The sequence below is a fragment of the Eschscholzia californica genome, unplaced genomic scaffold (assembly GCF_041429995.1).
Source record: "Eschscholzia californica isolate CP2 unplaced genomic scaffold, dmEscCali1.0.p SCAF_4, whole genome shotgun sequence".
NCBI lineage: Eukaryota > Viridiplantae > Streptophyta > Magnoliopsida > Ranunculales > Papaveraceae > Eschscholzia > Eschscholzia californica.
In genome coordinates, this window is record NW_028238461.1 from 6150509 (window position 1) to 6172624 (window position 22116).

The 22116-nt window shown below is 38.4% G+C and overlaps 3 protein-coding genes across 4 annotated transcripts; all 3 read right to left on the minus strand.

Moving 5' to 3' along the window:
* Positions 1–173: 173 nt before the first annotated feature.
* LOC147542024 (Actin-like ATPase superfamily protein) lies at positions 174–11375 on the minus strand. The gene is made up of 7 exons (XM_086672792.1): positions 10930–11375; positions 3806–3953; positions 2805–2996; positions 2324–2452; positions 1775–1944; positions 962–1092; positions 174–614 (listed from the first exon to the last, which is right to left on the minus strand). Exons 1-7 carry the CDS (start codon positions 11144–11146, stop codon positions 537–539), a joined length of 1065 nt encoding a protein of 354 aa, XP_086528918.1. The 5' UTR covers positions 11147–11375; the 3' UTR covers positions 174–536.
* Positions 11376–12491: 1116 nt separating this feature from the next.
* On the minus strand, positions 12492–19137 carry LOC147542025 (histone-binding protein MSI1-like). Of its 2 annotated transcripts, none has more exons than XR_015239615.1 (6): positions 17825–18542; positions 15743–16069; positions 15376–15525; positions 14557–14681; positions 13672–14441; positions 12492–13131 (listed from the first exon to the last, which is right to left on the minus strand). XR_015239615.1 is itself a non-coding variant. In XM_086672793.1 (6 exons), exons 1-6 carry the CDS (start codon positions 18167–18169, stop codon positions 12668–12670), a joined length of 1266 nt encoding a protein of 421 aa, XP_086528919.1. In that variant the 5' UTR covers positions 18170–19137; the 3' UTR covers positions 12492–12667. The 2 variants fall into 2 exon arrangements, 1 of the variants encoding a protein (XP_086528919.1); XM_086672793.1 differs by having other exon boundaries at positions 12492–12890; positions 14346–14441; positions 17825–19137.
* Positions 19138–20621: 1484 nt separating this feature from the next.
* On the minus strand, positions 20622–21611 carry LOC147542026 (uncharacterized). The gene has a single exon (XM_086632624.1). The coding sequence runs from the start codon at positions 21609–21611 to the stop codon at positions 20622–20624; it is 990 nt and encodes a 329-aa protein (XP_086488750.1).
* Positions 21612–22116: the final 505 nt, after the last annotated feature.

Below are 22116 nucleotides of genomic sequence, written 5' to 3' on the forward strand. Positions count from 1 at the left end.
TGCTATGTTACTGTTCTAAAAAAAGTTATTGTTCTAAAAAAAAATAAAAAAAAAATGAAAGGCGTATAGAAAAAAGCCCTTACACTAGCCCCACTAATGATCTGGCCGTCATAAATTTCTCCAATATTCGACTTTTCTAGTCATTGAAGTTTGTAGTATGTTATAAACCAACATTAACAGCGACGATAAAGTTTTATATCAAGACCTTATAGATTTGCACAGTATAGATGTATGCTCATTAGAGACAACAAAATATGCACAAATTCTGGAAAGAAAAACTCGTCAACAAAAAAAAAAGTGATTCGGACTTTCAACATTATCATCTCTTCCTATAAATCTTGTAAGAAAAAGTAATTCCAACAAAATCCAACACCGAACTTCTTAAGAATATACCAATTAGGAACTTGAAATCTTTCATTCCAAGGGAGAATCACTTTTACTTCCTTCTGCTCTATAAAATTCACACTTTTCCGCTTACATTGATAAATGGTAATGTACATCTATAACCCGTGTAGCATAAGAATGGACGTATATGATCAATTTTTGTGATTGGCTTCCGACTCTTTCATGCAGGAAGTCCAAGCAAGCAATGCTGCGCCAACTGCAGGTTCCACCTAAACATAATCACGACAGAAAATAAAGCATGACGCTTATTTGTCGATAACTTGGAACAAAATAAACAGCACTTCATTAAAAAAAACAGGAAAAAGAACTCATCATTCATGACTTGAATACGTGAGAGTGTTAGTAAGGATATTTCTGTCTTTCCATGCCTCCATTGGGTTTATATCTCAATTATATTCTTAGTCTTCTCTAACTCAGTATCGTTTGGAAGATTATCAGGGTGGGTGATTTTTGTTTTCAAACTAAAAGATGAAAAGATTCGATCAAACAAACAAAACTAAAAGATGAAAAGAGCATAAGATATATGAAAATTAGAGATAGTAAGCAGTAAGCAAACCTTGGGTCTAACTGGATGAACCCCTGGATAGTCTTTACAGAGGCAGTTTATGACTTCATTTCCTATATCCCAGCTCCTATTAGCGGCAAGGACACCCCCTACCAAAACAAGTGGAAAAGGGTCTTTTCCATCTACAACAGAAAAGATGACGATAATCAAAAAGAAGTTTTGAATATCATTCTTGAGTCCTCGACAATAGACATACCTATGTACAAAATATAAACCGGACTTAAGGGCCAAATTTTGAAGAATATCATATAGGTAATTAAAGATAGACAAGTGCAGTAACAAGTTAAGAAAAGGTGAACAAGAATAAGATAGAACTTGAGAAAGGCCAATAAATATGAAAACGAAACCATGAATTAGACTATATCACAGAGTTTGCGGCTTCTCTGCATTCAATGTCCATCTATAAATACTTCGCCTATTTCGAAATAATCTATTTAATGAAGAAGTATGGATATTCGATTTTTTTCCCTTCCCTTCTAATTATATACGGCCATGTCTGTATTAGCTTATAGAAGCTCTAAGCTAGATTCTAGCTCGGCCCCAACTATTTAGATAAATAGTTAACTAAACATCAGCCCAAATGTGGAAAAATAGTGATTTCATGTGTGGCTACAACGGTTCTTCCTTTATCCAGTTTCTTTTTCTTCTTTGTTTCTCCTTTTTTTTTTCGGATGCCTAGTTTTAAAGTATATCACATTGAAACTTGATTTTTTTAATGTATCAGTTTGCAAGTTACAGAACAAAGACAGAGCAGAGCGAGTATCCACTAGAATAATTGATAGTTCTAGTTTGATGAGGACAGACCTTCACCACATAAGCCAAGCCTCCGAACAACTGCTTTAACGCTTTCAGCCAAATCTTTAACTGATTCTAGTAAGATTTTATGAGCAACTTGGTCTCCTGCTTCTGCACATGATACTACCAATGGAACAAGAGCAGCAATCCGAGCCCAAGATGGATCCGCATAGGTCCACCTAAATCACAATCTAAGAACTTCAAGATCTTATTGGATGCAATGATAGTTTAACAAATCAATATATAATGCAAAATATAATGATAATGGACGAGTAACTCCTTTTTGAAGGGACAAAATGCAAATAACAAGGTTCTTAGTGGACCACCTTATCTCGTGATAAATGAATTACCAACAGTCAAAACAAACAAATTGTAGACACTTGGGAGGAAACAGAGGTGATCAATATCAGTAGATAAGTTTTTCAGCCAACCCACTCAAAGAGGTGGCACAACAAGATGCTAAAACATTAAAGTAATCACCAGGGAATAGACAAAGTAATGGGTAATTGAAGTATTGAACTCAAATATAATTAGAGGTGATCATAAGTTCATATGTACCCGATAAGTTCATCAGCTGACGAAAGGCCAAGTTTGTCAAGAATACTACACGTAAGCATGGTTGCTGGGCCACGGCCATCATGGGCCTTCACGACTGCTGTTAATGCCTGAGCCGCAATACCGTAGCCGCTGCAGATAGAATTCTTTTCATTGAAGTTGAAAAAGAGAAGAAACATAATACTATACTAACAGAATGATTGCATGGTTTGACAAAATATTATTGAATTCATCATAACAAAAAATGCTTCCAACACCTATTAGAACAAACGGCATGGATAAAGAGATAATTGTGGTAATCCTAAACAGAAAGTATTAACTAGAGTGAGAATTCTACAATGAGAATGTGCCTCTTCAGAAATTCGCACATTATCATAATCATCAATCATTAGTGGGTTTTACTGGAAATTGCCACAAAAAGGGAAGATCTTCTGCAATATGAGAACTTCCACATCCTATTTGGTATAGCAATTATAACTTGTACCTGCCCCAGTCACCTAAAACAGGTCCAGCACCAGCAGCTCTTGCTTCTCTTCCATCTTCTGTAAACCCATAAGAGATGGTACCAGTACCTGCGATTAGAACACATCCATGAAGCTTTCCCATTGTCCCACTAGCTAGAGCTGCCACAGCATCATTCTGAACAAATAGTTTTACATTGGTTGGAAAGATATCCCTGAGAAGAACAGCAGTTCAGATATGAAGGAACTCTAACTCAATTCTCTTTGAAAACAAAGTTACTCAACTAAATATATTTATTTATATAAGTATAATTGAGTGTCTAAAGCTACAGAAATTGACCCCTATTTATACGTGGCCAACCCTCGTCCAAAAGGAATATTGATGATAAAGTATTTCTACTTTCTAGAAATAGGAAATAAATAAAACAGAGAGCAAATAAACAATGAGGCCTTCCTTTGGAATTGGATCCAAGAATTTTACAAATTATATATGATGTGAAGCTATACATTTCGTCTAAAGTCTCTTCATCAACAGTCTTGAGCAGTAAAAAGAGTAATATACTACTGGAAATAAAGGCACAAAGACACATGAATGAATTTTCAATTATAATCAATCTATCACTTCCATTCTGCTCCTTCCATGGAGTACTTATATGAGCTTAGGGTAAAGAATACTTTCCTCTCTGTTGATAATAGTAAATGTAATTATCTTCATCTCGTAGTATATAATATGAGATGTAATACGTGACCTCGAATATCTCTATAATGTGGGCACCACCCTGCCTTCCCTCACTAAATTTTTAGTGTCTTCCTTCTCCATCCCAATTATTGCACCTGGCAACCTTGAATTTAATGACAAACATGCTAATTTACCTTCTCTATGCTACTTGAGGATCACAGACCCGTGAGCCTGCAAATATATGAATTCACAACTATCTACAATCGAAGATTGATGCTTAGCTTAATTGTACATTATGAATTCATGTGAAGTAAAATAATCAAAAAGAGAATATAAAGAGCAGACCTAAGCCAATTTAATATCCTCTGTTGATCTGTAGGATGGTTAACACCGGATACAGCTAAACAAACAGCTCGAACGGCTGATCGGTTTGAACCAGATTTAGCAAGGACTTCGGCCATAACATGTTCCAATGTTTCTCTAGCTGCTGTTTCTGTATATTCCGAACCACCCAAAAGAAAACCAGAGAAACGTAAAAAGTTGTGCTACTTTCGTTGTGTTAAAATACCTTTTGGTATAACCAATTTTCACTTTCTTAAAGTAAATACTGGATACATAGTAATTGAACATGAAACCTAATTATAGTGAGAATTAGTAAATCTTTCTAAATTGCACTAACCACTCCCACAAAGGAATCAAGAATTTAAGTTGAGTTGAAGAGAAAGATCAAGAAAACTATATTTGAGAATGACTAAATCTTAAACCTCTTTACCGAATTTTAAGAGGAGAGAGAAGCTCTGACTCAGGCGACTTTTCCGGTGACCGCCGGACACACCCAAACCTAAAGATCGCAGCCAAACCACTCCATCGCTAACGCCATTGCACTGAATATTCATTCAGGTATAGCGCCGACTGGTTTTGCTGAGTGCATCAATAGGATACTGTGTGTCGGGTTTCTAGTCGGAGAAGGGTGGGTTGTAGTTAAGCTCCGGTAGCAACTCCTACCCTCGAGATCGCAGGAAACCAAGTCACCGCTACTGCCATTGCACGGAACAATAGTTCCGGTATAGCGCCGCTTGGTGACCTGAGTTGCATCAAGAGGGGGTACCGTCTCACCGGTCTTAGTTGCAGACCACCATGAACGGCAAAACTATAAGTTTAGAACAGAAGCGATATCTTCTCTCTCGCTCTAGGAATGGCAGATATAGTATTTCTGAGTTGGGTTTCTTTAGGGAATGGTGTATTGATCTCCCGTCCCCTGGGGTGGTAAGCTTATACACCTTCCTGTTGGGTATGGCTAGAGACAGAGATATGAAGGTTCTTGATAGAAAGATGTCTCGTTTTAGAGATGGGTCGTCTCTGTGGCTGTGGGAGAGTATGGTGAATCAAAGGGGTGAGTTCATCTGGGCTCATAAAGTTGGTGAGGGGAATAATAGTAAGAAATCGGTTTGTATCCCAAGAGGGGTTGAAACCGGCGGGTGGAGGCTTATGGCGGCTGAACTAAAGTTGCTGGTGGAACCCAATACTCAGGCCAAGAGGGTAGATCAGATAGGCCTAGGGAAGAGGGTTAATCCTTCTATTCCATTCTCTAGGATTCACATGGGGAATGAGAAAACATCCAATCAAGTTACCTCCGGTAACAGGTTCGAGGTTTTAGGGTCTACCGAGGCGGCAGCTCAACCGATGACGGCATACTCAGTAGGTGAGGTAAGGCGTGCTTCAACGGGTGGGAATTTGAAAAGACCTGAGAGGTCAGCAGCCTATAAAGCACCCAGCCTGAGAAGAGGTAAGCACCATAACCTTTCTACTTCTTCTACTCCTCCCTCTTCTCTTAAACCCTCCTCTGTCTCTTCTCTCCCTCCCTCCTCCTCTAACCCCCAAATGGCTTCGTCTGAGATTCATTTGGTGGATTGGTCTAAGACTATGGTATGCTCGGTCGAATGTCCTGAAAGTTCGTGGAAAGATGTTCATGAGGTGGTTAAGAACATCATTGGGTCGACGGACTTTGTCGTTCGACCGTTCTCTGATAGCGATGCTATCATATGGTCCAAAGCCTCGTTAGAGGTTCTTAAGGAAGTGAGGTCGGTGTTACACCCATTTGCTAGGGGTTCTATATACTTCCGACCATGGTCACCGGACTGTAACTCGGTCAAAATCACTCAACTACTGGTGGAGGTCCGTATGTACGGAATCCCGTTCAACCTCTGGAATGGTAGTATCTTTTCGGACTTGGTGGCTGACCTTGGAGAAGTGGTGGAAATAGGGGAGGATACCCTGTTTCTCAAGAACCTTAAATACGCTTCAGTTAATGTGGAAGTGAAGCCCGGAGGTAAGTTGGCCGAACGAAAGGTGTTATTGGTGGACGGAGTTGGTTACAACATTGATTTTAAGTCGGTTACCATTGCTGAAAAGCACGAGAGCTTGAGACCTCATAGGGACACGGCGACACTATCGGAGGTTCTACCTCAGGCGACTGTAAGTCCGGTCATGGAAAAGGTCATGGATAAGGTCATGGAAAAGGAGGTTGGTAGCGACAGGAACTGTTCTGAAGGACGGCTGGTTGGTGAAAGTGGCAGTGTTAGTGGGGAACAAGCTGACACGCAGGCGGGTACGGCTGCAGAGGAGTTATTTCCACCCCTCATCCGGGACCCTAGAAAAGGCAAGGGTGTGATTACCCGTTTGGACCCAGAAGACATTTCAAATAAATTGGCGGGAATGAAGGAAATGATAGGGATTGAAATTCGTCAAGAGATGGTCAAGGCCATGACTGACTTGATCAATAGTGCCAATAAGTGGGCTAAGGGTATTACCTATGTCAGGAAAAGGAAGGGTGCGAACCGATCGCCACCTAGTTTCAAGGATGGGCCCAAAAAGAAGGTAGTGCGTAAACCCTCTGGCATCAAGATAGGCAGCAAGAATGTGGAGTCTAATGTTGAGAGTCCGGAAGGTAGGTCTGCCAAAAAGTTCGTGGATATGAATGAGGTTGAGCGTATGGCACACCTTCTTCAGACAGGTGCTGGACTGGGTTTTTCAGGAGTTGAAGAGTATGAGAGGATGATTAATATCCTTAAGGCGGAGAACATTGAGTTGGGTGGTACAGAGGTTCTTGCAGGGGAAGAAGAAGCCATGATTATCGAACCACTCTCGGTCATTGCTCCTCCACCGAGCCAGGCGCAGGAATGCAGAGAGATAGTGCCGTTTGTGGGGAAGACAGTGCAGGATGTAGCTGAGGGTTCGAAGGGTAAGAAAGGAAAAAAGAAGAAGGCTAGAAGTGAGGGGAAGAAGACCCACAAGGGTTTGGAAGTTAAGAAGAAGAAGTTCAAGAAGGCCAAGACAAGAGCAGGGGCAGGGGACGATGAAGATCAATGCCCTTAAACATTCTTAGTTGGAATGTTAGGGGGCTTGGTAAGCCAGGAAAGAAGTTAGCTGTTCGTAACTTAGTTAGGAAGTATGATATTTCTGTTTTATGTATTCAGGAGACGAAAGTTAGTGACTTTCCTCCTTCTTTGTTTAGAAGCTTATGGGGTTCTGAGTTATGTGGGTGGGATGGGATTCCTTCTGAGGGGGCCTCAGGAGGCATTTTGTGTCTCTGGGATTCACTAGCTGTCTCAGTGTGTGATGTTCTAAAAGGCAAATTTAGCTTATCTGTTTTGTTCAAGAATCTTAATGATAATTTTGAATGGGTTTTTACTGGTGTGTATGGACCTTGTGTTAATTCCTTGAGGACTGATATGTGGAATGAATTGGACCTAGTGGCAGCTAAGTGGGATAAGCCATGGTGCCTAGGGGGAGATTTCAACGTTATTAGATTCATTCATGAGAAAAGAGGAAACTGCACTGTTACACCTGCTATGAGGGACTTTGGTGATTGGATTGATAGAAATAGCCTGTTGGATTTACCTAAGCAAGGCTTAGAGTTCACATGGTCGAACAATCAAGATGATCCAGTGATGTGTGTGTTAGATAGATTCCTTATAAATGGGATGTGGGAGGACAAATTTCCTGGGGTAGAACAGATTGTCTTACCTAGGCCAACATCAGATCACACTCCAATTATTCTTAGAACTGAACAGGAGCAATCTAATCCCCCTCCTTTTCGGATGGAAGAGGCATGGATGTTAGATAAGGACTTTAAGCTTAACATCGCCACTTGGTGGGAGGAAGCCCCAGTAGGTAGCACAGCCGGGCATACTTTATGGGTTAAGTTTCAGTTCCTGAAGGATAAGCTAAAGATTTGGTCGAGGGAGAAATTCAAATGTTTCTCTAAGAACTTCAACGACCTTCAGATAGAAATTCAAGCGCTGGATGATAAGGAAGCTACTAGGAATCTGTCCCAGCAAGAATTGTTATCCAAAAAATGCTTGAGAGCTGAAATGGATAAACTTTTAAGTCTTGAGGAAATTAGCATGCGACAGAAGTCGAGAACCCAGTGGTTGGAGGCAGGAGATAGAAACACTGCTTACTTCCACAAAATTATTAAGTGCAGAAAGAGACAAAACCGGATTGGTGTCATCATGAAGGATGATGAGGTAATCTCTGATGAAGGGGAGATCAGTAAAGAGGCCATATCTTATTTTAGCCACTTGTATGAAGAACCTCGTCTATGGAGACCAGGGATAAACAATATGCACCTTCCTTCCTTGTCTGGTATAGAGGCTGAGTCCTTAGAAGCTGATATAACAGAGGAGGAAGTGTCGATTGCTATTAAGGAGATGGCTAAAGACAAGGCACCAGGGCCGGATGGTTTCCCTATATCCTTCTTTGTCAGGGTATGGGACATCATTAAGCCACTGTTTATGGAAATGATTGCTGAATTCTCGGAAGGGGCCCTATTCCATTGGAGGCTTAACCATACCTTCATAGTCCTGATTCCTAAGACCCAAAATAGTTCGAGATTCCAGGAGTACAGACCCATCAGCCTAGTTGGGGGAGCATACAAGATTATTGCTAAAGTTTTGGCTATGAGGCTGGCAGGGGTTATAGGAAGTCTAATCTCTCCCTTCCAAGGGGCTTTTGTGAGTGGTAGACAGATTTTGGATGGAGTTCTTATAGCCAATGAACTAATTGATTCAAGAAGGAAAGGAAAGAAAAAAGGTCTAGTTGTGAAAGCAGACTTAGAGAAGGCTTATGACAGGATCAGTTGGGACTTCCTGTATCAGACTATGGAGCGGATGGGATTCGGATATAAATGGAGGAGCTGGATATACTCGTGCATATCCACAGCCTCATTCTCGGTTCTGATTAATGGTAGACCATCGGAGGTGTTCCAAAGCTCCAGAGGCATCAGACAAGGGGACCCCCTCTCCCCCCTAATATTCCTTTTGGTCGCAGAAGTCTTGAGCCAATGTCTTCAAGAGGCAGGAAAAAGGAACTGGATTAAAGGATTCAGAGCAGCTGAGAATGGGGATGAGATCAATCATCTTCAGTTTGCAGATGACACATTATTCTTCATTGAAGAGGATGCTAACCAGCTGAGGAGACTGAGGGACATTCTAATTTGGTATGAACTAGCGTCGGGTCTCAAGGTTAACATGAACAAATCCTTCATCTACAGTGCTACCAAGGTAGATGAGGATAATATGAGCCAAGACATGATTAAAGAGTTTGGGTGCCAGGTGGGCTCCCTCCCCACTACCTACCTGGGACTGCCTTTGGGTGAAAGCTACAAATCAAAGAAGCTGTGGGATCCCATAATAGAGAGGATAAACAAAAGGCTAGCTGCCTGGAAGGGTCAACTATTATCAAAAGGGGGGAAAATAACCTTGTTGAAGTCAGTCCTCCAGGCATTACCCACATACTACTTATCCCTCTTCTCTATTCCAAAAGGAGTGCTGAAGGTTATTGATAGTAAAATGTGTTCCTTTTTATGGAACAAATCTACTGGTGGAAAGAGTATGCATTGGGTGAATTGGAACCAGGTTCGCACTAGTAGAAGCAAGGGGGGCATGGGAGTGAAAAACCTAAATTACATGAATCAAGCATTACTCACCAAATGGCTTTGGAGGATGGATCAGGAGAGTAACCAGCTATGGCAAAAGGTCATTTGTAATAAGTATGGCTTGAGTTGCGACCTGTGGGTCAGAAATTGCAAGAACACATCTTTTGGATGTGGAGTCTGGAAAGGAATAGTGGCTCATTTGAAGGACTTTCATACTATCACTAAATGGGTCCTGGGGGATGGAAGAAAAATAAAATTTTGGAAGGATAAGTGGATTGGGTCGAACAGCTTAAGTTTAAGCTTTCCGGATATCTTTAGAGTGGCAGTCAGGCCCTTGGCTTCTGTGGCAGAGATGTATAATAGAGACAGCCATTCCTGGGATATTATACTCAGGAGAAATCTTAACGATTGGGAGCTGCAGCAATATGTCCACCTGATGCAAATCCTTCAAGAAACAAACTTTTCAAATGAGCCGGACTCTAGAGTGTGGTGCAATGGGGAGAGTGATCCTTTGACAGTTGCCAACTGCTATAGAAGGTTGGATTTAGATGGTACCATTCTAGAGCCTTGCGTTTCCAAATCTGCTTGGATCAAGGCTATTCCACCAAGAGTGGGGTTTTTCATTTGGGCCATTCTAGTTCAGAAAGTCCCCACTGTGGATGCGCTGAAAAGAAGAGGCTTCCAAGTTCCTAACAGATGCATCCTCTGTAAGGAAGAGGAGGAATCGGCTGATCACCTATTCCTCCACTGTAGGGTGGCAGCTGGTATCTGGAACTATTTTGCTAGGTTGCTGGAAACCCAATGGTGTCACCCGGTTTCCATTCATTCTATGATAACTCAGTGGGATGGTCTGGCTAAAAGGAAGAATAGAAAGGAGGTTTGGCAGCTAATCCCAGCTGCTATTGTTTGGAGTATTTGGCATGACAGGAATAGTAAAATCTTTAAGGAAAAGAATCTGAACTCTTTGGTTGACATTGAAGATGTTAAGGGTGTTATCTATTCCTGGATTAGGAGAATTGATAAGTTTAAGTATGTTACCTATTTGGATGTAGTAGTTAATTGGGAGGCTTGGATGTCGTGAAAGATCATCTATAGCCTCCCCTCCCTATGTACATAGCTATTTCATTTCAATAATATATTCATTCTAAGTTTTCAAAAAAAAAATGACTAAATCTTTCTAAACAACATGACTAGTAAAAATCTAAAGAAATCCGAAAGCCTACTTCCAAATTCCAATTTATCCCATAAATTAGCCAGAGAAATGGGTACTTTCAAATATCATAAGGAAAATCAATTTCAACATCAAATAAAAGAAAGAGAAAAATACAAGAAAATGACTGCCCAAACTCCCACAACCTGGGATGATCATTTCAGACAACAAATAGAAACAACTACCAATAACCTTTTCCCATCATAAGATCTTTATTAACCCAGAAAATGAAATCATATCAAAGGGAAAGTAATAAATAAAAAATCATAACACCAATTAGATGAAGAAACAGAACCACAAAGTATAAAAAAGGGGAAATACCTCCAACACTATTGTGGTTAGAACAACCAGAGACAGCCCTAGCAAGAATAGGAAGAGGATCAGGAAGTTGAGTATCAAAAGGAATCATGGACATGCAAATACAAACGGTAGAAGTTGTTCCACCGTCTAATCCAAGAATTACATCAGAAGACCCATCTCTAGTTACACTCATTTCTTCCTCAAATTCCCAAATTTCTCCATTTCTGTATCTCTTCATCACATACAAATTCCTTAATAAGGAAAGTCTTCCTTCAAGAAGAAGAAAAATCAAAACTTTTTTTGGGTTTGGAGAAGAGAAGGGGGTAGTTGTACTCGTTAGAGAGAGAAAGTTGAATGAGAGAGAGAGAGAAAAAGAATGTCTTTTTCACATGTCCGTCCCTCAATGAATTTGTAAGAGAGAGAGAGATTGCAGAGGATTATAGATAAACAATAATTGTAAAGAAAATTTGTTTATAATATTCTTTTTCATTTTTGAAGTGGTATAGTTTTTTTTGCATTAAATTTTAAGTGGTATAGTTGTCCACCAGTCTTTGGTAGAGTGGTTGGACACCCCTCTTATGTCCATGAGGTCGTCGGATCGAATCTCGGTGGAAGCAGTTGTCATCAAGATTTATCCCATTTAGTTGAGATTATAAATAACGTAATAATTTGTCGGGCTTTAAACCTCTTTGCTGTAGGATGTTAGGCCTCTTTCATTCATGGTTTAAAATTAAGCGGTTATTGTGTTTATTATATCTTCATGATATATCAATGCTTTGTAACGACTGACGTAGATCGTAGTCGAATTTTGAAAAAAAAATGGTGCAGTTGTAGGCTTGCACATGTGCACTAATTTTCCCTTCAACTTGTGGGCTAGGGACTAGATTGAGCACAAATTACAAAAAATAAAAGTAATAATAGTATCATGGGTTGGGCCATTGGAGAATATAAAAAAAAAACGTCCTCAAATTTTTAATTATGTTTAACGCAGGCGGCCGTATTTGAAAAATATAAAATTCTTTTGGGTACAAAGACTTTTTGGTGAGAAGACTTCACCACCGATTCGAACAAGACCGAACAAGACCGAACAAGACTGAGGAGTAGAATTCACTCAAATCCAACTCTTTGTTTGTTTGTTTTGTTGTAGCTAAGTTCAAAGTAGGGAGAAGACTCCAATAAATCACTTACAATCTCTTTGGTTAGAGTAGATCAAGTAGTAACAATATTATCAAAGGGAACAAAGGTAGAAATCAATTGCTAGAATTGATTCTAAAGGCAGTGAGTGGTATGGGCTATTATTTATTTATTTTTTTGTTGAAATGGTATGGGCTATTAGGAAGGCAATAAACAATATTATCTTTAGTGAGAAAAAGGTCAATGTGGGATTATAGGTACAATACTCTTGGATTCAAAATGCCACATTTATCATTGGAGCTCTGAGAGTATTATCAATGGGCCAAGCATAAAACTTTTACAGACATGGTTGAAGATTGGGACACCTTTGTTTATATGGGGTGTCCCTCTGTATTACTGTATATAATTTTATCTCCTCTTCAATTAATTCAAATTATTTCATAACAAAATAATAAAGAGTTTTCGATGTATTAAACCATAAAACCCGTCAGAAAAGGTACACGAAAAACACATAGTTCGAGTACAACAATAAAGATATAAATTACCCAACTCGGGTCTTGCTTTTGTTTCGTTTTTTCCTCTCTCATCTTTCAGTTTTACACCGGTATATAGAGGATAAGTAGGATTATGAAGAATTTTCCTCACCGAGTAGGTCGTCTTCAGTATGGTAGATGTTTTCCGCCATCTGCCAGATTTGAAGTATGTTATCTTCTGCTACACTAGCAAGAACCCAATCTTCACAAGGATTCCATGAGATATCTGAGATTTTATTCGTGTGTCCTCCATGAACGAAGAGAAGCTCTGGTGGACCATCCTTTGCCTCCTCAGGTGTTTGTTCTTCACCAATCCTGCAACAAGAAGTTAAGAGTCATTCTGATTGACCAGATATAACACAGTTTGAATAACTCGACAAGATTGCACCAATGTGATCAGTGGGGGCTTAACGAGCAACCGTCTCTGATCACAAAGTGGCATCTTCTCGTCTCCATGTAGAAGTCTGAACAAGATAGAAAACACGGAAATGAAGAGATGACCCTAAGATCGGTATCTCGGAACTCTGAGTAGATTACAAAACATGCACTGAACTAGCTGATAATATCAAGGTTTGAAAATACGATTTTACGCCTTGAGGCGGTTTGCTCTCACAAGGCGAGGCGGTGCCTCGAGGCACGCCTCGATGCGTAAAATACGAAAAAAGAAATTGGCTGATAATGACATCAACTATGTAAAAATATATTATAATAAGTTTTTGTACCATAAAATATATTAAAACTTGAAAATAGTAAAACTAGAAAGTATTCATTGTAAAAGTAGAAGAAGAGATGGAAGATGGCACACGTAGCAGGCTAGCAGCAGTAGCATGCTAATAGCAGTAAAAGTAGAAGTCACGGACTCAAAATTGTAGAGAGAGAAACACTTGCCAAAAAGTAGAAGAGATGGAAAATGACTAAAGAAGTAGAGAGTCTGACTTGTAGCAGCAAGTCATGAACCAACAAGAAAAGTAGAAGAAGATGACTAAAACTAATGCCTTTTTTTTCTGACCTAAAAAAACGTACGCCTTGAGGCGCCACAGGACCGCCTCGCCTCGATGCGCGCCTCGAGGCGTATGATACGGCAGTTTTTTAAAACCTTGGATAATATAAATGTAGATACTAAGATCTCTACTCTGTTTGTTCATTGTGAAATTCGTTTTCAAACACGGGTTAAACAGAAAGATCAATTTAAGGTGGATATATTGATAATCGAAAGGGAAAACAGAGAAATACGCAAATAATATGCTTAGTTATCAAAAAAAGATATACCATTTAACACGAGCAACCCAAGGATTATAACTTTCAACATCAGCAGTTCTGCACTTGGTTTTTCGTAGGTTTTCGAAGTATATTTGACTCAGATCATTATCCACTTCTTATGATAGTTTTGTATTATCACCTAAAATTACAGCCCCAACTTTTGGTATAAATAGAAGTTGAAGCCAAATTCGAAGCCAAGCTTGTTAATATAGATGTCAATTGAGTTTAAGAAATGTTCGGAATCCTAAGAAGTGTGGTTTCAGCATCCAATTTTGACGAAACATGGCTTCCCTTATTGAGTCTTTACTTTTGTATTGAAAAACTTTCGTTCACTTTTACTATTTTATCGTAGTAATTCAGAGTCTGCATCTCTCAAACATCACATCTATCGAGTGACAAAAGAACCTTATCATGTTCAAAGTAAAAGGACCAAATCATTATTTAAACCAATAAGTGCCCCTCGATCGCGACATTTGGAAAATTAAGCAACAGGACAATTCAAGCAAGTACCTGCTGAGATCCCAGATCATCACTCTTCTACTAAGACAACAAGAAGCCAATATCGTCTCATTCTTTGGGTTCCATCCAATTTGAACAACCTCGTCCCTGTTATGGTCCAGAGTCCAGGGCCACAAAAGTGCAATTCTTTAGTGATCATATTGACAAACTATAAAGGAAAAGGGAGAACAAGTAAATATCATAAACTGATGAAAGTGCTTACTTGTGGCAGATCAAGGTGTGGAGAGGATCACTGAATCTGCGAAGGTCAAATAGCTTAATAGTCTTGTCAGTCGAACCTGTAGCAACAATCCACTCATTGAACGGATTGAAGGCCAAGCAGTTCACCTATAATCAAAAGATGATAGCAACACTGAATCAGCTAGTCGCATAACTTTTATAACTTCAACGAGATTTAATGTTTACATGTAAAACAGAATGTCAGCAAAACCCTTAACCTATAACAAATCTTCATTTCATCAAAATGAATATTGTACGCGCAAGTCGTCACTTAAAAAGGCCATTGGTGGATAGCTATTTTATTGTTTTCACTTACAATTTATAGTTCATGTCCTAATATCATTTTCTGCAAATAGACTCTATAGCCAAGATTGTAAATATAAAAATCCAAACGTATTTTCCCGTGACTGCAAGTATCTGACAGCGTCCGAGGGACCGAGGCTCCAAGAATTCGCTCCTGACTCGAGAAAAAATACTGACAAAGGAGTATCCTCGTTACATAGGCTTTAGTAGGGTATATTTTACTTCCATTGCAAACACTAGCTCGAACCCCAAGTTAGGTAGCAAGAGTATCCCAAAACTGAACAAAAAATCAGTGTCTTTCGAAAAACTTCGAGCAAGAGACAAATGTAACTCTTCAACTCAATTCTCTTCTAGTACAATCCATTTCATCTGTCACACTGATGACAAGCTCCGAGGAAATCTAATATATGAACTCCTTGAGAGAAAGCAATTGCAAACAGAACGAGATTCAGGTAGATTTATGGGCACAAGTTTGAAGTCTTTTAATCTTGAATCTCACCTCGCTTTGATGAGCAACCACAGAATCGATTGGCTTGTTAGCAGATGAACGAAGATCCCATATAAGCAGGCGTTGATCATCTCCAACCGAACCAAAGAGATATTCATGCCTCAGATGCCAAGCAACGTCTTCAACAACTCCTTCATGGCTCTGATACCAAAGAATTCACAGCAGAATCAATACTTAAAGATAACGATCTGTTAGTAGTTTGTACGTAAAACCATAAAGATATCTTCTTCATATTGAAGAAAAAAAATGGTGGTTTTCTTACTACGTAAAAGAAGGCGTACCTATGCCAACTAGAGGAAAGGGAATGCTCGGATCAAATCAACATATAAACGAACTACTTAACCAATATAAATCCTACCTTGAAAATCTGTTGGGGCTCAAGAACTTTATTCTTAGGAGTTGCATTGATATCCCATAGGCAGATTTGAGCATCATCAGAACCACTTATTAGATGACCGTGCTTGAACTGACTCCAAGAAAGTCCATATCCTTCACTATTGTGACCCCTCAACCTCAAATCCGGGTTGCATGGACCATCTATAGGAGGCTTTGATGGATGTTTACTATAATCAAAAACACATACTTCTGCACTTACTGTCTTTGTTGCAATGATAAAAGGATTTTGGGGCATATAGCGAGCTCTGTTGACCTCTCCCTCATGACGAATTTGTTGAATTACTTGTATCTACAAATAAAAGCCAAAGTAACAATATAAAAAAAAAAATCATAGCATAAAGAAAATCAACAAATCTAGTTTCATAGGCCAAGATAATGATATAATATCAACTAACCAAATGTATCAAAATGATATGCACAACAAGGTATTATCATGCTTACATAAATATTTGTCGATATTTATAAAATGGTTTTGTTTATAATTAATAGTTCTAGGTGAATGTTTGATATTTTAGCGTTCATCACCAAAACGGTATGCTTTCCCTTCGCTTTTGGAAATCAAACAACACAGTTTTAACTGAAAACAGGAAGTTTCCTTTCCAACTTAAGTAGAATGAGCTTTAGATTCGTCCTAAAACAGTAGAGAGATAGATATGTAAAATGAAGTTTCATTTGCAAGGCACTTAGTCCCGCATTGCTTAGGAAGCCCGTCCAGACTTGAGTAATTACAGAACACCTAGTCTTGCATACCGGCTGCATTTTTTTTGGGGGTGGGGGGGGGGGGGGTGTGGGGGGCTGGCGCTTATATTGGTCAGGTGGAGAAGCCTCGGGTGGTCTAGAGTTTAGATCAGACACATGCCAAAGAAAGAGTTTGTACCATGTGAAACTAGGCCAGTGGGTCTGGGTCGTGCTCATATCAGGGACAATATGACTGATATTGAGACTTGTGTTACATCAAGACACTGAACTGAGGCAGTAAGAACAAAAGCTTTTACAGCTATAAGGAAACTGAAGATTAAACACAAATTTTGTCCCCGATACTTGCAGTAAGTATTTTGCTACAAATTTTTCACGCTGTCCAGAACAGAACATTGCTAGATGGATAAGAGTTCCCATTCGTTTAATAACAATCATTTAATTTGTGCACATTCCTCTTCTTTCTTGTTAATAGGGCGTAAGGCAAAGATTGTGAACAAGAACAATCAGAGTAGAAAAATAGAAAACGGATAATCCCTTTCGTAATGACTTCCCCACTCCTCGAGTCCTCGCATCATGAAGGCGTCTCAATGTGTCCCCATTCCTTCCCCCATAACATAACAAAAAGCAGAGGCAAAACCCTAATATGAACTATAAAGAAACAAATCCTCGAAGTAAACCAATCTCTAGATATTAACCAAGATAGGGTCCCAAATTTGTTAATTTCATGCCAACTCCTCAGTTTGGAGTCGCAGAGATCAATCTTCATTGTGCATCAGTGGATTCTTAGTCTCTTTCACATACAAAATGAACATGGAAAAATTCAAACCCTAAAATCCCATAAACCCACAAGCAAAAAATATGCCTTTTTTCAATAGTACTAACACCCAATTTGGACGAAAAAAATCAAGACAAGAAAAAACTCCTTCAATAACCATTAGATACTCTCCTCCAAATTATTGAAACTTGGCAACTTAAAATCTCATGAAAGTAAACCAAACAAAATGAGGTGCTCAAAAAAATAGCGTCTTCCACTCGTTAGTAACACCCAATTAAAGCAGAAAAACCCCTAAACCAGAGAAACCACATGAATCTCCTTGGAAACAGAAAAGAGGAAATCCCCTAACCCAATGAGTAATTCAACTTACATTTTCATACTGTCTAATTAACCGGAAAAATCAACAAGAGAATTTCCCCAGAAAAATCAAGCTAACCCCATAAAGAAAGAGAAAAAAGTTTCACAAATTTCCAAGAGAGACGAAATCAAACCCTAAACCTAAACAACCCAGTGCCCCAAATCGAAAGAGAAAAAACAAAAAAAACTGGAATTTTGATCAAAAAATGATACCTTTGCATTAGAACATCCATATCCACCGATCTCACCACGATCTTCATCATATTGACGAGCATCATTTTCAGCATCTTCCAAAGGCAACTGAATTTGTGCTAACATCAAATAATTAGGTTCATTTTCAGAAGTATGAGTTCCAATAATCAATTTTTGAACGGAGTAATCTTTCCCAGGAGGTTCTTCTCTGTCTGGAAGCCATTGTACGGTCAAAGAAGGCCATTCAAGAGCATGGGTAAGTACTAGATCGTATAAAAATGGTGTATTTTTCTTCCATATTTTGTACTCTTCGTTGATCAATCTTTCTTCGATCTCACTCTTGAATTCTAACTCGTCTTTTGCCATTCTTTCTCTCTCTATCCTCTCTCTCTCTGATCTTTGTAGTTTTTAGGTTTGAGAGGATTTAGAATTTCAGAGATTTTTCTCGGACCAAAATTTGGAGGGAAATAATTGAGAGAGATTTAAGACAAAGGGTAGAACGGTGGTAGAAGCTGGTGTTTTCATTGTCGGGTTCGGGCAAAACTGCGGGTAGGACTTAGGCTCTGTTTGTTTTTCTTTTCTTTTTTTATTGTTCCAATTTGATTCTTCTAATAAGCTTCATAGAAAATGGTTCGACTCAGATGTACTTAAAATCAATCCAAGTCAGTAATGCAAACAAATGGGATGTATTGAATGAAATTAAAAAAAAATATTTCAAAATCCGATTTAGAATTTGAGTAACTTTTCAAATCTATGGTATCTATGGTTCGTAAAATCTATCGAACTTGATGGTTTTAGGGTTTTTGGCTTTTTGACATGTCTCGCACTCTTGAATGTACTTCATATGATTTTCTAAAATAATAAAACTTATATAATGTTTAGTTTTAAGATTTTCCTGTCATATGTTTTAAAGACAAATATTAAGTGATAAATTCTTTCTATTTTTAAATATCAATATTTCAAATTGTGTAGTTATGGTAATGACTTTAAGCAGGCAAGTAAAAAGGAAATAGTATTATGTCTTATGTTGGAGCACATGATAAAAAAAACTCTTTAATTCTAAATTGCTTGTAAATTTTATAAGAGATTTCCGGAAATTCTCATAAAAAAAAAAGAGATCTCCCGAAATGATTGCAATTGCCTTTATTTTTAAAAAATTTATTATCAATGACTAGTTTTCCATTTTTTACTATCTCAATAGAGTTGAATCCTTCTTACAAATAAAATTTCCCACAGAACACAATCATGTTAAGTTAAAATCTTTCCACAAAACACAATTATATTAAATCTAAATTTTGACAACTACGGGAGAAAATAAGATTACATCTTTTAAGTTTCGGGATCATTGATTGAGATTTAAGCACCAATGTCAAAAGCATCCACTATTATCAAAGATATGATTTATTTTAGTATCTATTTTATTTTTCACGATCTAGTTGAAGATTCTAATTGAAGCTGAAGATATTACAATACATTACATTATATACAAAATACAAAACCATTTATCCTCGTTATACAACATAGTGTAGCTCAAATCCCATGAAAATAGAAATTTCGAAACAATTTCAAGAAAACATTTAACCTTCATTACTTCTCAATTGCTATCAAGACAAAACCTATCTCTTGTGTATATATGCAACACTAAAATAAATACCACAAATCTCACATGTCTCTCTCTAGTAAATCTCTCCCATAAAATAAATAACTCGCGGCATAACTTCAAGATTCTTTTATAATTAAATCCATCTGAGTCATTTAAAGTTAATGAATTGGTTAAAGAATCTCAGCGGTGTTTTTTCTTGCATTCGCTATGTGACCCAAATAATATTTAAAATACGTAAAGGAAAAAATAACAACAACATAATTCTTATAAGCCAAATATTGGTCAGTTTTAACCGAGTCAAGAAGTCAATGAATCGACCGAAGTGCACACATGGCAACCATCGCTAAAGTTATCAGACGGACAGAGCCTTGCGACCTGAGCCTGACATAGGAGGTCGCCACGAGTTTTTTGGCGCCTTGAGCCTTAGTCCGACTTATAGATAAGTCAATAAAAGAAACCATGTCAACTCTGGCTAGAATTTTGTTATGGGTCTTAAAACAGTACAGTAGATCTGCAGAAGTCAGCTTGACACCTTGCGCAATTGAGTCTTGTCTTGCCTTAAGGCACATGATGGTGCATCCGAGCTAAGACTTACCTCGCCTGGTCCTTGACCTGATCTGTAGTCTGGAGCAGAGATGATCTGCTAAAACAAGCTCAATCGACCAAAGCTCTAGAATAACTTGAATATAGTAATATGGCATAGAAGACCAGAGCACACTAAAAATCTACTCCAATACACAAACCCTTAACTATCAAAGGGTATGTTAGTGTGAGAAGATACACTCACGAGGTATTGTTCTCCTAACTGTCATCAAAAAGTAACTTTCATCTAAGTCGGTGTCTTAATTACCACCGCATCATCTTAGCCCCAGATTTGTGACTAACTTGCTACTTTGACCCCTATAAATGTCTGGTAGTTCGATTTGGTCGCCAAAGACAAAAAATAATTTTTTTCGAAAATATCCTCATAGGCCTAAATGAAATTAATTCACAAAAAATTTTAAAACATTAAAAGCTACATCATCTATTTTTCTTTCCTCCACTTCATCACATCTCACCTCTATCCCATGTCTCCCTCTCTCCATCTAACATGTCTTCTCCAACGGATGGTCGTCGATCGGTAGGTAATCTACGATTGGTGACCTTCAACCAAATTTTTCCTTTTATTATATTTTTCTTCTTTGATATTTTTTTTTTGAGGTAATCATCAATCTATTAAATAACATTAATGTTCATTACAACTTGATGATTATCAGGATGTATCTCATCCACATGGATAGATTGACCTGTTTTCCTAGCTAATTTAACTAACCTATCCGTTCTTTTGTTTGCATGTCTTCCTATGAGGTTAAATTGCAACTCGTGAAAATATTTTCGACTGTTCATCAATTGGTCTATTGGAAACTTCGCTGTCCAATGGTGTTCTGAGTTTCTTCCTTTCAGAGCTTCTATAATTTTCTTTGAGTCTCCTTCTAAAATGACTTTGGTGAGGTTTCTCTCCCTTGCCCATTGGATTCCAGCGAGCGCTGCTCTAGCTTTTCCTTCGTCCACTGTTCTTATTCTCAGTACTTGAGCGTTTCTGACGAGGCAATCTCCTGAAGAGTTATATGCTGCGTATCCTATAGCTTCTTGCTTCATAACGTTTGTAAAGGAGACATCGAAGTATATCTTAATATAGTTTGCAGGTGGTGGTTTCCATTGGTCTTTAACCTGTTGTTTGCTCATATTTGGCGTGCTCTGAGTTTGGATAATTTGAATGAACGCCAAGATTCTTTGTATGAGAGATGTAATGTTCAGTTTCTGCCTTTGGAACACTATTTCGCATCGTACCTTCCATATAAACCATAATGTTATGAAGATTATATCCATGAAACTAGGGTTTTGCTGACCTGATTTTGCTGATTGAGTCTGTATTTCATGATACCATTCTGCGAATGATGTAGTTGGTAGTGTCTCATACCTGATTGTATAGGGTAGAGCAAACATGATCCTGTGAATTACCTGACAATGAAATATCATGTGAGTTCTGCTTTCCTGATCGATATTGCATAGTGGGCATTGGATTTTTTGGATATCCATGTATTTGCATATCACTGTTCTGAAAGGAATTATATCATGTGCTAGCTTCCACGTAAACAACTGGACTCTTGGATGAGTTTTTGAATTCCAAATGCTCTTCCATATTGTTTCATCTATGTTCTCCATTGATCTGTTTTGGCAAATGTAATTGTACATAGAAGATACATTGTATTTCCCTGTTGTTGTTCCTTCCCAGTGAGGTATGTCTTGCCCTTCTGTTATTGGGATAATTAGGATGCAGTTGATTATATCTGTGGTGAACAACTGAGCTAATTGAGTAGTGTTCCATTGGTTTTGTTCGTCTATTAGTTGGTGTACCCATTGTATTGTTGTCTCTTGTGTTGGTTGCCCAAGTTTTTTGTATCCTGGTATCCACTGATGCTCCCATATGTTTATCCTTGTTCCGTTTCCTACTTCCCATCTGGTGTGCGATTCGATGTTTGGCACATGCTTTGTTAATGTTTTCCAAATGCCCGAACAGTTGTTTGTGCGAGATTGATTTAGTTCCCTATCTTGATAATATTTCGCTTTAAGAAACTTCACACAGATATTGGTGTGTTCTGTTTCTTCTTTGATTCTTGCTTCTTCTTCTTTTCTTCTTCTTCTCTTTGTTCTCCTTCTAAAATCCATA